General features: G+C 51.5%; 1 protein-coding gene across 1 annotated transcript in view; it reads right to left on the bottom strand.

The window, feature by feature from the left end:
- The window catches only part of RAB40C (RAB40C, member RAS oncogene family), a 36,961-nt gene extending 22,606 nt beyond the window's left edge, over positions 1 to 14,355 (bottom strand). Inside the window, exons 1-2 of the mRNA XM_082291863.1 lie at positions 14,335 to 14,355; positions 13,850 to 14,113 (exon numbers count right to left, since the gene is read on the bottom strand). Of these exons, the coding sequence (XP_082147989.1) occupies positions 13,850 to 14,003 (154 nt within the window). The 5' untranslated portion in view covers positions 14,004 to 14,113; positions 14,335 to 14,355. The remainder of the gene's footprint in view (positions 1 to 13,849; positions 14,114 to 14,334) is intronic.
- Positions 14,356 to 14,709: the final 354 nt, after the last annotated feature.

Here is a 14,709-nt window from a genome sequence, read left to right as displayed (position 1 = left end):
AGTACTGGGGTGAAGGTGATTCCAGCTCCCGGGGTAATGCCAGAGCCAACACTGCATTTTAGGTTATTGGTCCAAATCAAGTGTCCTTGGGATGCTCTCATGATCCAAGCCCCAACTAACAATTCCTGCACCTACACAAACATCACAAAGGTACAGCCAGGACTCATCCCACATTTACCAAGTCATCAGCAGGTTTTCCTGAGACCTTCCCCAAAAGCTGCCAGCACCATCTTCAGTTTGCATCTGCAGTACCTTTAAGAAGAGCATAATTTATTCACAAATCTGGGGCAGAAGTCATTCCAGGTGATGCTCAAAAATCTCTTTCCAAAGGAAAAAAACCCTAAAAACTAGTAAAAATAAATCAATGTACTCAAATGAAACATTGATACAGTTTTAATACAAGCTTGCTTTTCTTCCGAGAGAGACTCTCCTTGCCACTTGAAGTAATTTCCAGTTTGCATGAGTCAGATTGGCCAAAGATGCTTTTGCCACCTCATTTCTTACATGAATGTTTCTGCTTGTGGGAGTTCAGAATCCACCTCACTCTGTTTAGTCCACCCACAAAAAAACCCAGTGCACATCATTTTAACTTCATTAAAACTCAGCTCCCCCAGCTTACAGACACGTGCTTTATAATGCAACCTCAGCTTTTTTTCCTCCTTTTTAAAATTAAATTTGGTTTCATTTATTTATAATTCAAAAGAAGATAATCAACCTGCTTGCAAAGTGATACAAAAGGTCAACAGGCAAAATTGGAGGTGTACAGCGATGATGAACCAAGGCCAAGCCTTTATTCAATGCATGATATAAATAAGAAATAAGATAAACTGAGTGGACTTTTGTTACCTGACTAATGCTGCAATTCAATGGATTGTTCTTTTATCTACAGACATAATTAAGTCAGAGTTGCTGCACTCTGCAACTCTGATGGCATCTGAGCACTCAGAAGAGGGCTGAGGGTGAGATATGCCTGGTCTGTTGCAGCCCTACAGAAATGCTCTGCTCAACTGAGAAATTTTAAAATCGGCTCAGAAGCCACCAGAAAGACTCACTGTGCCACCACAGGGCCTCACCCAGCCAGCCTGGTGATGGACTTTGGTTTGTGATTGTCATTAGTGCAGCTGAAGCTGTACCACACCACAAATGTCCAATTGAAAATGTTGGATTTTCCCCCAAACACCCGCGGGCTCCTCTGTTAGCTTAGAGGTCATCAGCTCTGCTGAGTGCAGAAGGTCTCGGGCTCTTAAAGGTCTCCCTAAAGGTTTGTAGGTTCAGTGCCACACTGACTACTGGCTGCTACTGGGAAGAGGGAAGAGTACAGGGCTGGAATGAAAACACAGAGAAGGCACATCAAATATTTAACTTGCTGAGGTTTCACAGTGAACTTGAGTAACCAGCTGTGAAGGGCTGGCTGTGCTGCGTGGCACCAGAGAGGAGCCCTGGGAGAAAAGGATGCAGGGCTCTGAGAGCAAGGAGCTGACAGATTTAAAGATATGCCATGATTATAAAACAGGCAAACACCAAGAGTATCCAGCCAGGAATTTGTAACCCATGTTGTGACAATCCTTCCTTACTACCCAGGGAAGGATCAAAGCCACAATCACCCAGTGTGCAGCTGGTCTTAAATGCATGTTCTCACTGCCACAAAGGTAGAAAAGCACCTAGGAACACTTTAGAGTGGGTCAATGGACTGCAAATCCTCTACTGTATGTTTGCAAAGGGAAAACATTATGGATGAAGCTGTGGTGAAGCTTCTCAGCAGCAAAGACTCCAGGAGCTGTGACTAAGCAGAGATGGGTAAATTCGGTTTTAAACCTTATCAATAGTTCAGACAACGCTGTGGATGCCAGAACACCACAGCAATTGTGAGTTTTTGTGAGAACATAAACTATGCATGAGAGCCCTGCCCCTTCTAGCCAGGCTCTCCAGGAGGAGTCCAGTCAGGGTGTCCCCTCCTCTGAGCCCTTCTGCAGGACTGGCAGAGCCTGGCTGGGTGTCACTTGGGCTCCCCCTGCCACAGTCCCCTGGCACACCTTTGGGAACATACCAGCATGTTTGCTGTCACATAAACTAGCTGTCATCTTACTGGTGTGTGTGCAAGACGAGCTGCTGAAAGGTCCCTCCCTCTCCCTCCAAAGGGCCTGTGCCAACCTTGCAGCTGGATCAAATAAGGAAAAACCAATCAATCTGTGCTGCACACAGTGCAGAGGCTGTCCCTCTGCCTGTGCCACAGACTTTGGAACTGGAGCCCTTCTGTGCTCTGCTAAGCCCAGCCTAAGGCTTAGGCTTAAGTGCAGAAATTCATTTACCCCAAATGCCAGCAATAGCTGAGCAGTGTCCAATGGCGACCTGTTTATTCTACCAAATCCCTGGGTGTCATAGATGTTACTAGTCCTTTTCCAAGATGGTCCATGCCTTTCCAAGTCATGACTGACACGGCTGGGGCATAGAAAGCCTTCCCCCTGTGTGTGCAGGCCCCATCTGGGGGGGGAGAGCAGCCAGTGGCCAGACATCCCCATCCCTGCTGAGTATGAAGAAAAGGCAGAAGCAGCAACATGCAGCTAAGTCCCATCCTCAACAAGCCCAAGACAATAAAGGAGGAAGAGAAATGCTGGAAAGTCACAAAATTGAGACCAAAAGGTGGGCATAATAGCTCCAGGGTTGCTGGCAGATCAGCTACAGAATAAGAACATCATTCCCACTTCCAGTCCCTAGCATGCAAAAACCTCACCCCAAAACCAAGGCAAAGCCCACAAGACCTCTGCAAGCAAACCACACTCACACGTGGGGCTCACAGCAGCAGTTTGGACAGCACAGACATTGGCAGAGGAGCTGGGAGCAGCCCTGAACCAACACCCTCCCAGTGAGGTTATTTCAGGGTGAAACAGCCCCCCCACCCACAGGGTGTTACCCACAGGCAGAGTTTCCAGCAGAGCCTCTCCAGTGCCCAGCTTTGGGGGTGTACTGGGAGCATCACACAAGGTGAGGCCCAGAGCTATTCCAGAGCAGCTCTGCAGCACGATCCTGCCACACAGCCAGGGACGGACAAGCTCATCGGCTTCTCCACCTGCTCTCCCTCACACCAAAGTGGGCACTGGCCTCCTGGGACCCATTTTTCTGGCAGAACCACATTCCACAAGACAACAGTGGCTACACCCCCAACATCACGTTCACTGCTCCCTCTCATCACACCCCACATCCTGTACCTTTTTGTTTAAGAACCGCTTATGGTGGGGATGTCATGAAACGTCACCTACAGCGACTGAGGCCAGGGACCAAGTTGCTCCAAGAGCAGAATACAAAGCCAGGACACATTGTAAATGTGGTTTAGAATGTCTTATTTGGGGTTTTGTTGTTTTGGGTTTTTTTCCAAGCCCTCACCAGCCTGTGAGTAAAAGGGCAGAATTCACCTATCAGAACTGTTTGTTTGTGGGCAAAAGCTGATAGAGGAAGACTTGTTGCTTCACCTCTCGTCAAACGAGGCAAACGGGCATGGAAATCACAGGTGGCCAGGAGCTGCTGAAAGCATGTTCAAAGCAAACAGGTTTAACCAAATGTACTAATCCAACACCAAACCCACTCCCAGGCTGAAGGCAGCTGCTGGGGCCAGCACCCAGGTTATGCATGTACCCACAGATGCAGGTTTGAGATCATCTCATTCCATGAGTACTTAAAAAACAGGCAGCAATATCTGTAGGAAGATACCACAGGTGCATTATCTTCCACCCCAGCTCCTACTATGCACTTACAGAAGTAGTTACTGTCTCTGTCATCTGTAAGTGATACTAAATTGTTCAGAAAAAATGTGGTATGAGGGCATCAACATAACAGATGAAAAAAGGGAATTCAAGCTATTCAAATAACAACTGATGAAGTCACCCAACCTTAAAAAGTGTGTACAGCAGCACATTAACAGCAGCAATTTAACTAGTCAGCTCAGAGCTGTAAGCCACGGGAAAAATCCCTTCCAAACAACACATGAGCTCATCAGTTTGAGTCATGCATTCAATTACCTACTCTTTAGAGAGAAAAACAAATTATCATCACCAACAACAGAGGTCAACCAAACACAGGTGGACTCACCCCAGGTCTGTGCCTTTCAGTGTCACAGTTTGCCTCACAGTATTACTACTTTGTTTTGAGCTGGGTGATAGAAGTTCTATAACAGCATCATTGCAAAACAGCCCAGTTCCTGCCTGCAGAGCTGGGACTGAAGGTCAGCAAGCATGTGATTCTACCTCTGAGATCCTGTCCCGCACTATAGCTGAGCTTTGGGAACAGGATCAAGAGGTCTCGGTTGTCACTGGGCGTGCAGGAGACCAGCACCGCTCCTGCCCCCTGCTCCTGCCTTCATCACTTCCTGCTCACGGCAGCTCACACACAACCCACCCTCGCTGCACCGCTCCCTGGGAGGCAACAGGAGCTCCCCATCATTTCGGTGTGCAGCAGATGAGCGGGAGCTGGTTTGGGCAGGAGCTGAGCCTCACGCAGAGCCCAGGGCCCCGCACACAGCTCGGCTCCGCGAGCTCTGCCAGCCCCGGGGAGCTGCCGCGGCGCTTGGCAGCTCTGGGAGACATCCAACGAGCTGCCAAGCACCTCGTACTGACACACATGTAGAAACAGAGAGAGAACAAACGCCTTGCAATTATCTGTAGTTACCCAGATTTGTAGATTTTCTCTTGAAAAACATACTCCATCTTCCATTCATAGACGCCTCATTTCAACTGAGAGGGATTTCCATTTAGCCTGGAAGCTTTTCACAGGAAGCCTGCTCGCATCAGTTCCCAGGCATCTTCATCTCCAGCTGAGAGGGCTTGTAGGTGGGGATCTCCGGCAAATAATTGCTTGTTTGGTTTTGTAACCAGCCAAAAGCAAAACACTGATTTGGAGACCTCTGAGAAGCCCGGATTTGCAGATTTCACTTGTCCACTGCCTGCTCCAAACCCAGCAGCGTTTGAGCAGCTATGTGGTCCTCACATAGAGGAACTCTGTTCTGGGCACGCTTAAGGGGGACAATTGCATCAGAAAATGGCATTTGAAGCCAGGAGCAAATCTGTTCCTAAAGCTCCAACAATTTCAGCAGACACCCGGGAAATCCCAGAAACAGTCCAAAGTCAGTCCAGAATCAGGGATGTGAAGTGGATTTGTGCTTTAGAAGAAAATCAAGAATGATTTTATGCACAGAAGCGACAACAAACAAAAGAGTTTCTTCATGCCTTGCAGTTCAGATCTCCATAAAAACTACACAGCTGCACACAGAAACAAAGGCAGCCTGTGAGGGAAATCAGAGGGCACCATAACAGTCTGCATTGTTGCTGGATGACAGTACAAACATCAAGATATGCTTGGAGACAAAAAAATCCCCAACACTCAAAAAATCCAAGTATTTGTCCAAAATACTTTCAATATCCTATCCCTCCACAGTTTCATTTCTGTGGACACTGTGCAGGGAAATGCTGCTCTGCAGCATCAGACCCTGGTGGCATCCCCACACCGGTGCATGCCAGGCTCAGGTGCACACCTGCTCACGGATCCTGCAGGGGCTGCCTCTGATCCCTGGGATCCCCATCCACACCCCAGCTGGCATCTCCAGGTTTTGCCAGCAACAAAACAGCATCTCCAGACCAACACTCCACACCCAAACACCCTGAGAGAGCTGCAGCCCTTCAGCTGGGTGTAGACAGGTTAAGCAGACACCTGCAGAGTTCCTGGAACAGCTACAGAGATTCCACTCCCCAAGAATTTCTCAGGCTCCCGCATTTGGTCTCGCTGCACCAAAAAAAACAAGCCCTGTGCCAGGAAAGGGCTGCTCCATCCTGGAAGCACCAGGATGGCTGCTAACATTGGTTTCACCTTTCCATGGGCTGTTTCCAACAACAACAAACCTCCAGGGACCTGACTTACAGTGCATGGCAGGTGTGCTCAGTGCTCCCTCCTTGTCCTTAAAGGATGGACTGGGCCTGTTGGCACAGCAAGCACCTCACTGCACACCTGCACTAACTCTGCTGCCTCACAGCAGCTCTCACCAGCCTGAAACCAGGTTTTCAAAGCCCAAATTGGAGCCTCTCAAATCCCCTCCTGACCTACAGGGCGAAGATCTCACCCCAGCTACCCTGGCAGCCTCTCTGGAGCACAACTTTTGCTGCCACCAGGAAAAAGCCAGCATTTGACATTTTTAAAACAGAAGAAAGTACTGAATTTAAGCCTTCTAATACAGATGAGCCCTACAAGAACACAAGTGTGTCTCAACCCACAGAGGTGTTCCACAGCAAACACATTTGCTGGCAGGGTGAGCAGCACAGGTAAGGCTCTCAGGTAAGATCTACCCTGCAGAGTTTCATCTCCTTGTGCCAGAGCACATGCCTGCAGTTTCCTGGATGGATTTTACCACCAAGTTACTCAGGCAGTTTGACAATGTAAGAAAAATAACAGCTCTTGGGACAAGAGAGGATCTAAGATTAAGTAAACGATGTGCAAAATGATGGGGGGGGGGGGGTGTTGTTGCATTTTCTTTGTTTGTTCATTGTTTGGTTGGGGTTTTTTCCATCTAGTTCTGTCTCCAGCGCACTCGGCCTCCACTCCAGAACCATGGGCAAAAGGCCTGTTACAGGTGCTGTCACAGCTGCACTGAAGAAAACAAGGCAGGGTAATTTCTGTGTCCAGGACTGAGCAGGGAGCAGGGGCAATCACCTGCACAGAGAGGCAAGTGGTACAATAAAACCCTCAAATGGGCCCAGGAACTCAGAAGCTGGGCTGAAAGCGAGTTAAAATCCCTAAAAAAAGATTTTTTTTTTAACTCTGCATTTTATTTAAAAGGTTACCCCAAAGATGTTCAGAACCTTCTGTTAAACTGCCATTTAAGTACAGCCTTCCAGTGTCCCCTTTCTGCCTGTCTCCTCCTTAACCACTGACGGTTTAACCAGCAAACATTATGTTTGAATTGCACGAGGATTTTTGTCCCAATTCAATGCCCAATACTGCACAGAACATACAAGATATTAAGAATTTCAGGTGTTGTATTTATAGGAGAAGAGGTGTCAAAGTTGTAAAATGATCTAGCAATGTCTAGGATGGGCTGATGGAAATGAAACAAAGACGAGATAGAAAAGAGGAAGAAAATCTAAAAAGCTGTGGCGACGTAAAAATACTTTCAGCAAATAGAAGCTCTGTAGGAACAAACAATCTCTGAGGAACAAACAATCTCCGAGCCATGTTGCAACCTTACTATTTACTACAACTTTTGCAGAAGCAAACAGACTCTTTGATGGAGGTTTCTTGCCTTGAGCCACCACCGTCTGTGCCCCAGGGTAATTTTCTTTCAGGTGAGTCTCACCTTACAGCAAAGCCTTTAGTAAAACAAAGCTGAAGGTTTTCACATTGGAGCTTCCTTCCTCCTCCAGTGCCTGCAATCACACAGGAATTGATATGACATAATGCTCCTGTAAAGCTCGAGCTGGAGTGCCAGAGGACAGCGAGGGGCAAAGGGAAAGAAAACCAGACTTGAACCAGCAAGGTTATAAAACCACAGCTCAAAGCCTCAGCTCAGAGCATAGCTATTCTCAAGTGCAATGGAAAGATGCTCTGCTGTTCCGAGACAGCGAGGCTGCAGAGGAAAATATGCCAGGGAACAGCTGGAAACAAAAGCTGAAGGAGGAGGAGGAGACCATTTTCCATGGTCTTTCCTATGCAGCTTAAATACCGAACCAACCAAAAACCCCCACACCAGGAGAGGTGTGGACAATGTTGGTGTGGAATCTGGAGAGAACAAAACCTGCCTGCTTTTTACAAACAAAAAACACAGAGAAACCTTTAATCCCAGTTATTAGAAGAACATTCCACCCATTTCAGCTTTGTACTGCTTGGCTCACATCACCTTTGTGCACTCAGGGCTCTGGAACATGTTAACAGCCATAAAAACACAGCTTTTATAGAGAGATTAGAGGTGCTGAGAACTCTGCAGTGCAATCCAGAACTTTGCAGAGTAGGTTCTCAGCTTTATAAAACCCCAACCCTCCTCAAAATTCTGCACAATAACAACCTACGCTGTTCTGCACCCCTAATCCTGACTAGAGAGAGTCACCAAACCTGCCAGGCACTCAGTTTGGGGGTTGGGTTTTGGCTTGATGGGGATTTTTTTGTTTGTTGGCTTTGTTTTGGGATTTAAGTTTAAACCGCAGCTGGTTAGTCCCACAACAAGCAGAGCTGGAGGTTCAGCACTGTATCTTTGGAACTATTTTTCACACAAAGGTTATGTAGAAAATAATGGAGAAATAAGAGATGCTGGAGCTGTTTCTGAGTTGCCTGCTCTGATGAGATCAGCTTTGCATCTCTAATGACAGGGAAGTGAACATCCCTGAAGGACACTGATGCAAGCGCTGGCAGACAGCAGGAATTGCTGCAACAACCACTCTGCACTCTGCAAGCCATCCGAAGAGATTTCCAGCAGCACAACCAGCACAGTCCAGCTCAAACATTTCCCGCACATCAGCTGTGCAGCCACTACAGGAACGTGATGGCTGGGCTGCACTTGGAACACTTTGCCTCAATCCTCCTTGCATCAGAGTGCTAAAGCCTCGAACTAAAACATTATTCCAAAGAACAGTCCTGCCAGAAAACAAAGAGCAGTTTCCACTGGTGTGCAGCATCTGAAGCAGTGGGGCAGCCTGGCCAGCTCCTGTCTGCCATCGACGGGGACAGCACAGAAGGACATGCCTGGTGGGACTGGGCCAGCTGAGGGAGGAGGAGGCAGCAAAGCAGCCCCAGAATCAAGGTTTCCCTCCCTGCCAAAGAGAGCCCTGGCAGTGCAGCAGCACCAGGATGAGCACTCAGCTGCCATCTGAAGCCTGGGCTCAACACCTGTAGCTCTCATGTCTATACCCAGAAGGTGCCACTACATTGGTGCCGGCCCTGTCTGAGGTTTTACTGCACACGGGGTCACCCAGCAATTCTTGTCTGCTCAGGAGGGTAAGCCAGTATCAAGAGAGGTCCTGTGCTTACACGAGTTCAAGTTTAGAGCAGAGCTGCTCAGCCACACACTTTTTAAGGCTGTGAAAAGTGAACCAGTGCAGCAGGACCTCCAGCCAAACACGGCAGCAACACAGCGGCCACGGATCAGAAGCAAGAGACCATCTCCATGGTCAGTCTTGGAAACTCAGCAGGGAAGGAGCAGAAGCACTGGGAAACATCTCCCCACATGCCCTCCACTGCAGCAAGGAGGATGAGACAAAGTGTCTCTTCACTCCCTCCCTGTGCACGCTGCTGTGGGACAGGTGAGCTCCTGGTTGGCATGGAACTACCAGGGGAGCTCCTGGTTGTGCACTGGTGCCTGAGGGGTCACAGGGAGAGGAATTGCTGTAAAGGAAGACTTGAAAGGGACATCTCAGGGATCTCCAGATTCAGACAGCTGCAGAAAAACAACCAGAGGGAAAAGACACTCAAATAAACAACCTGGTAATTAACAGCAGTCCCCAGGCAAACAGTGGCAGCTGGAGGGGACCAACCACCTCCAAGGGCTGGGCAGTGTCTTCAGCTGCCTCTCCCGTTCCTCCTGGCCAGGGAAAGGGCAGGCAGCTGCACTGCCCCAGCCCTTGCTCCGGCATGGAACCCCAGCCCTGGTGGGCTTGCTGCTCCTGCTGCCCAGGACCTGAATTCCTGCACTTCTGCTATGGGGGAAGAGCTACTGGGAAAGATCCAGTTTTCACCTGAACCACAAAATCTGTCGGTAGCTATTGCATTGAGCACTTCAGGTGCCTTTTCCCTAACATTGCCTTGGGTCTGGGTAGCAGTGGAGTACCAGAGCACCTAAGGATGGTGCTCGAATAAAGGTACTACAACTCAGCCAAGGGACAGGGTTGAAAGAAGGTGCTGGGGCTCAGTGCATTAGGGCTGGTGCCAGCACCGCCCCTGTGCAGAGCAGGGCTCTCATTTCAGCTTCTGTGTGCTCATTGCAAGATCAGAGTGAGGACACTGGCTGCATCCTCATCACTTTTTTAATACAAGCTGAGGACAGGGAAAATAAAAATAAAAATCCACCCCCTTTCCAGTCAAAGCCATCTGCTCCAAAACACGCTCTGCTCTCTCCCTAACACACATTTCTGCTTTCCTGTGGGAACAGCAGCAGGTGAGGGGGAAGGCAGCCGCAGAAAAAGCCCTCCATCATGTGAGGAGGGAGCACATCACCCTCATGTCTGCATGGTGAGCCCAGCCCTGGCCCTTTCCTGGGCACCGTCACTGTCTCACACGGCAGCGCTGGCCCTCCTGCCTGCCGAGCACAGAGCGCTGCCCTGACTCACCTGGGGCTCAGGGCTGGCTGCTCCAGCAAGCCAACAAACCAGCTGGGTGAGATCATTTCAGCACATGAATAACCAGCTATTCGAGAGTGGATGTGTGACACGGTGGTGACAAAGCCATGGGTCCCTCAGGTGAGGAGCAGCCTCGTGCCCCTTACGCTGGGCACGCACGCCGCCCCTACTTTCACATGCAGCTCCACCCTCCACCACATCTCATGTCCCAAACCACCCCGTGACCACAGACATTTCTGTCCTGCCTCAGTACTTGGGGATGGGTGAGAACAGACCCCAAGTGAGCTGTTTAAAGACCAAAGTGAAAAGTGATCTGTGTAGAGGACTCATATCCACGAGTAAAGCACAGTTTCACTCCGAGTCTGGTGTAACCCCTTGGCTCATGGCACAGGAGCCAGAGCAGCCCCTCCCTGTACCTGGGGAGAAGGAGCCAGTGCTGGCAGCAGAGGGCACTCAGGGGAAATGCAGGATTTTTTGGTTCCCAGGTGAGATCCTCCAGCTGTCCAGAGCAGCAGTGAGGCTCTAAAAACAGCATCCTGCCTCCACAACTACAGATTTGGGAAAGGGAGGGTGAAAGCTGGGAAGAAGGACAGCACTGGACACCCAGAAGAGCATTAATGTTCTCCCCATCAAAACACTAGTAGGAAGGCTTAATTCAGGGTCTTCTGCGGATGGCCAAAAAAACCCAAAAGCTAAGTCCAAATCAGTTACAATACCCAGCCACAGGACAAAAACAACACTCCCTGTTCCTCACAGGGAGTGTGCTTGGCCGATGCTACTGGAGACTGATACACTCCATGCTGATAGCCCCAGCATGAACCTAGCAAGAAACACACAAGTGACAACTGGATCTCCAATTCCTCCTCAAAATGCCACCTTAATGTCACTAAAAGTTTCATACTCAGGGCCCTCACAGCTTGGCGCAGCAATGGTCAGGGCATCCCTCACACCTCCTCCTGCAACAGGAGTAACAACCACCTCTGCTCCCACAGAGCAGGTTTATTTTGCCAGCAGTTTAAAGAAAGGACATTGCTGAGGCCTTGCTATGCACCACAGGAACTGCAGGGGCTAATTTAAGATGTGCCCGATTTAGAACGAGGTGCCAAGCTCCAAGGCGGTGCTGAGAAGTGACACTTCTGCTCAGGGATCCTGAAAAAGGATGGACAGAAGCACCCATGGTGCTGTATGACAGACACAGCTCCCGCTGCATCCAAGGCTCTTGGATACCGGACACAGGCAGGCAGAGGCTGCTTACAGCACCTAAAAGCCAACAGAAAAAGGGCTTTTCATCTCTCAGATGTGTGCAGATCCAACACCCAGATGCCCATGGAGAAGAGAGGAATCCCTTGATCCCTTTTCTACAGGCTGGGTAAGAGCAGCAAAAATACAGAGCTACATTTACAGAGCTTCACTTCTAAGGGTGTGCCTTCCCCGAGCTGGAAGGACAATCCATTCCATGCTGCATCACAAAACCTGGCTGCTTACAACTGTTTCCACACAATAGAGTAAAACAGCAGATCCCAACCAGACAGAGAAGGCAAATGGCTCCCTCCCCTCCCTGCCAAGGTCAGGGACCTGAGCTCCACACGAGATGTCCCCACCACAAGAGCAGCCCAAAGCACACACCAGCACAAGCAAGTTGTGCTTTCTGGACTGACCAAAATAGTGGTAGATGATACAACACTCATTTTAAATTGGGACGTGGGATCTGGGAGGGGATGAGGAAGAGGACAATGTGCTTACAAGCAGATTTACAAACAGAAGCTCCACATAACATTCCAGCATTGCTGTTCTGGGATGGCATTAGGTACGTGTCAAAGAGAATGCCAGGCTCAAGCTGTTCCCAAAATCCAACAGCCTTTGCTCAGGGGATGGTGTCTGTCAGGGCAGGGGAGCAGCACGCCCTGTCAGCACGTCCCAGCTGTGCCAGAGACACAGGGAGTTCCACTGCCAAGGCTGTCAGCAGCATCAGCAGGATCAGATTCACTTGGATATCAAAGCCACTCCAGCTGATTATCCTAAAGGTGCGTCGCTTCCCAGAATCAACAGAAGGAGAGACTATCAGAGCATATATTACTGTAAAACAACAGTGTGTGACCTAATTCTCTAATTAGGAATGGGCTCAATTGCCCACAGAGGACAAGGGAAGGTTCTGAAATTATTCACTGAGATTTCTTTCTCCAACAAAAAGATGCTGGTATTTAGTTGCTACAAAACAGTGGGTTCTGAGACAAAGGGACTATAGCCATAGCCAAAATCCCAGTTCTTTGGGTTTCATGCCTATACCAAAGACCCCACTTTACTCTTTACTCCTACCCTGTCTGCTTCAAGCCCACTTCAGTCAGGAGACAATTCCAACTGTAACACTCACTTAAAACAACCACCCCGTTACACTCTGCATAGTAAACACCAACCCCGCGGAGCAGTTCCACAGCTCCCAGGTGAGGCACGTTCTCCAGAAACACAAACTCTCTTCAGGGAAGCTCTAAAGCGCCCAGCACCTCCTCGAAGGCAAACCACACCAGCTCAGCCAGACACCCGAGGAGATGAACGATACCAAAGGCTTCTCCTTCCCGAAGTGCTGCTCCCATTTCAGAGGCAGCTCCACTTCTGAGTCACTACCTCCCCGTAAATCTCCGTGGAGCAGGTGCGCACTTGCATCAGCTCCTGGAGAGCTGCTGGTGGCTCCAAGGACCGAGGGCGGTCGGGGCCGCACCGCTCTGCATGCTCCGAATTTGGCCAGCACGGAGCACCAAGGAGTTCCTGATTTCCTCATACAGGCAAAACTCGGCACCACCTGCTCCTGCCCCGGGCTGCAGTGATGATGCAGGGAGGGTCTGAGCCCTTGGGGAGGTTATTGTGCACGGAGGAGGGGGAAGGATGACAGATTGAAACCCACAGCAGGACCCGCACCCCGCCAGGCCGTGCTACACTGTAACTGCAGGAAATGCACCGCGCCACTCCTTGGCTCTTAATTACGGTCTTGTGATACCGTAGTTAATGGTCTGTCAGGGGCTCCATTAGGAACCTCGACGCCGGCAGGAGGTGGATCAGCCAACCCGGCCGCTCCCGGTACAGTCACCGAGCCAGAGCGGCTCCGGGCTGGGAATCAGGCTCCAGTTCTTTTGTTACAGCCCCTGCTTCCTCTGGGAACGGCTCGGTCCTTGTGGCAGCCGGGGAGAGGGAGGGCAGCCCTGCCCTGAGAGCGGCACCACTTGGGAAGGGTCCGGCTGCGCATCCAGGGATTACATCAGACACCAGCCCCTCTACCCACATTCTCCTCTAGATTTGGGGCATTTCAAGGAGCTGAGGAGGCCTCTGAGCTGTCTGCCACGCGCTGCGCTCCCAGTTAATGGAAAAAAAACCAAAAAAAAAAACAAAGGAAAAAGCAAAACAACCCCTCCCTGCCTGCCAGCTCGGCGCTGGGGTACGGCCCTCGCGGGTCTCCGCGGGATGCGGGTGACAGCAACGGCGGCGGGAGGTGACAGCGACAGGGGTGTGACAGCGATGGGGGTCCTGCGGCCCGGTTCCCCCCCAGCCCCCCTTACCGTTGCTGTAGGCGTAGGGGGACTCGGAGGCGCCGTCCTGCAGGCTCTCCAGGATCTCCCCCTTCCCCACGTCGCTGTCGCCCACCAGCAGGAACTTGAGCAGGTAATCGTAGCTCTTCACCGGGCTGCCCTGGGTGCCCATCCTGCCTCTCATCGGCGGGGCGGCCCGGCCCGCATCCTCCGCCTGCCAGCCTCGGGCTGCGGCCTCTGCCCCGCCGCCGCTCACCGCCGGCCGCGCATCTTCCGCCGGGGCCGCGCTGGGACCTGCGGCGGAGGACGCGGAGGAGGAGGAGGAGGAGGCGGAGGAAGGGCCCGGCCCGGCCCGGCCCCGCAGCGCCCCCGCCGCTGACACGGCCCCGCTCCGCCCCCCACCCGCACAAAGCGCCGCCGCCCCACGGGGCCCCGCGGCCCGAGCCCGCCCCGCCCCGCCCCACCGGGCCGCAGCACCGCGCTGGGTCAGCCTCAGCTCCGGTCCCGCCACCCACCTCAGCCGCGCCGGACCGCCCCCGCCTCACGGACCCGCCGCGTCCGCCCGGGCCCAGGCGGTGCCTCGGCCTCGTTCTCGCCGCTCCCATAGGCTGAGCCGCGCGTCAGTCAGGAATGGCCCCGCCTACTCCACAAACTCGCCGTTTCCATAGGCTTAGCAACACGTCAATCAGAAACGACCCGCCCCGACGCGCCCATTAGCGTTCGGGGGCGGGGCCAGCGGAAGGCTGGGCGGCTGCTGACTACAGCTCCCTGCGTGCCTTGCGGGAACGGGGCATGATGGGATAGTGAGTCGGGCGGGGGGAGCACCCGACGGGGGGAGAGGCACCCGGGATTGGGAACCCGGGACTGGGGAATATCCGGGTGTGCGGGGC

Source organism: Coloeus monedula (assembly GCF_965178545.1).
Source record: "Coloeus monedula genome assembly, chromosome: 16".
Classification (NCBI taxonomy): Eukaryota; Metazoa; Chordata; class Aves; order Passeriformes; family Corvidae; genus Coloeus; species Coloeus monedula.
This window is presented reverse-complemented; position numbering and strand designations above follow the sequence as displayed.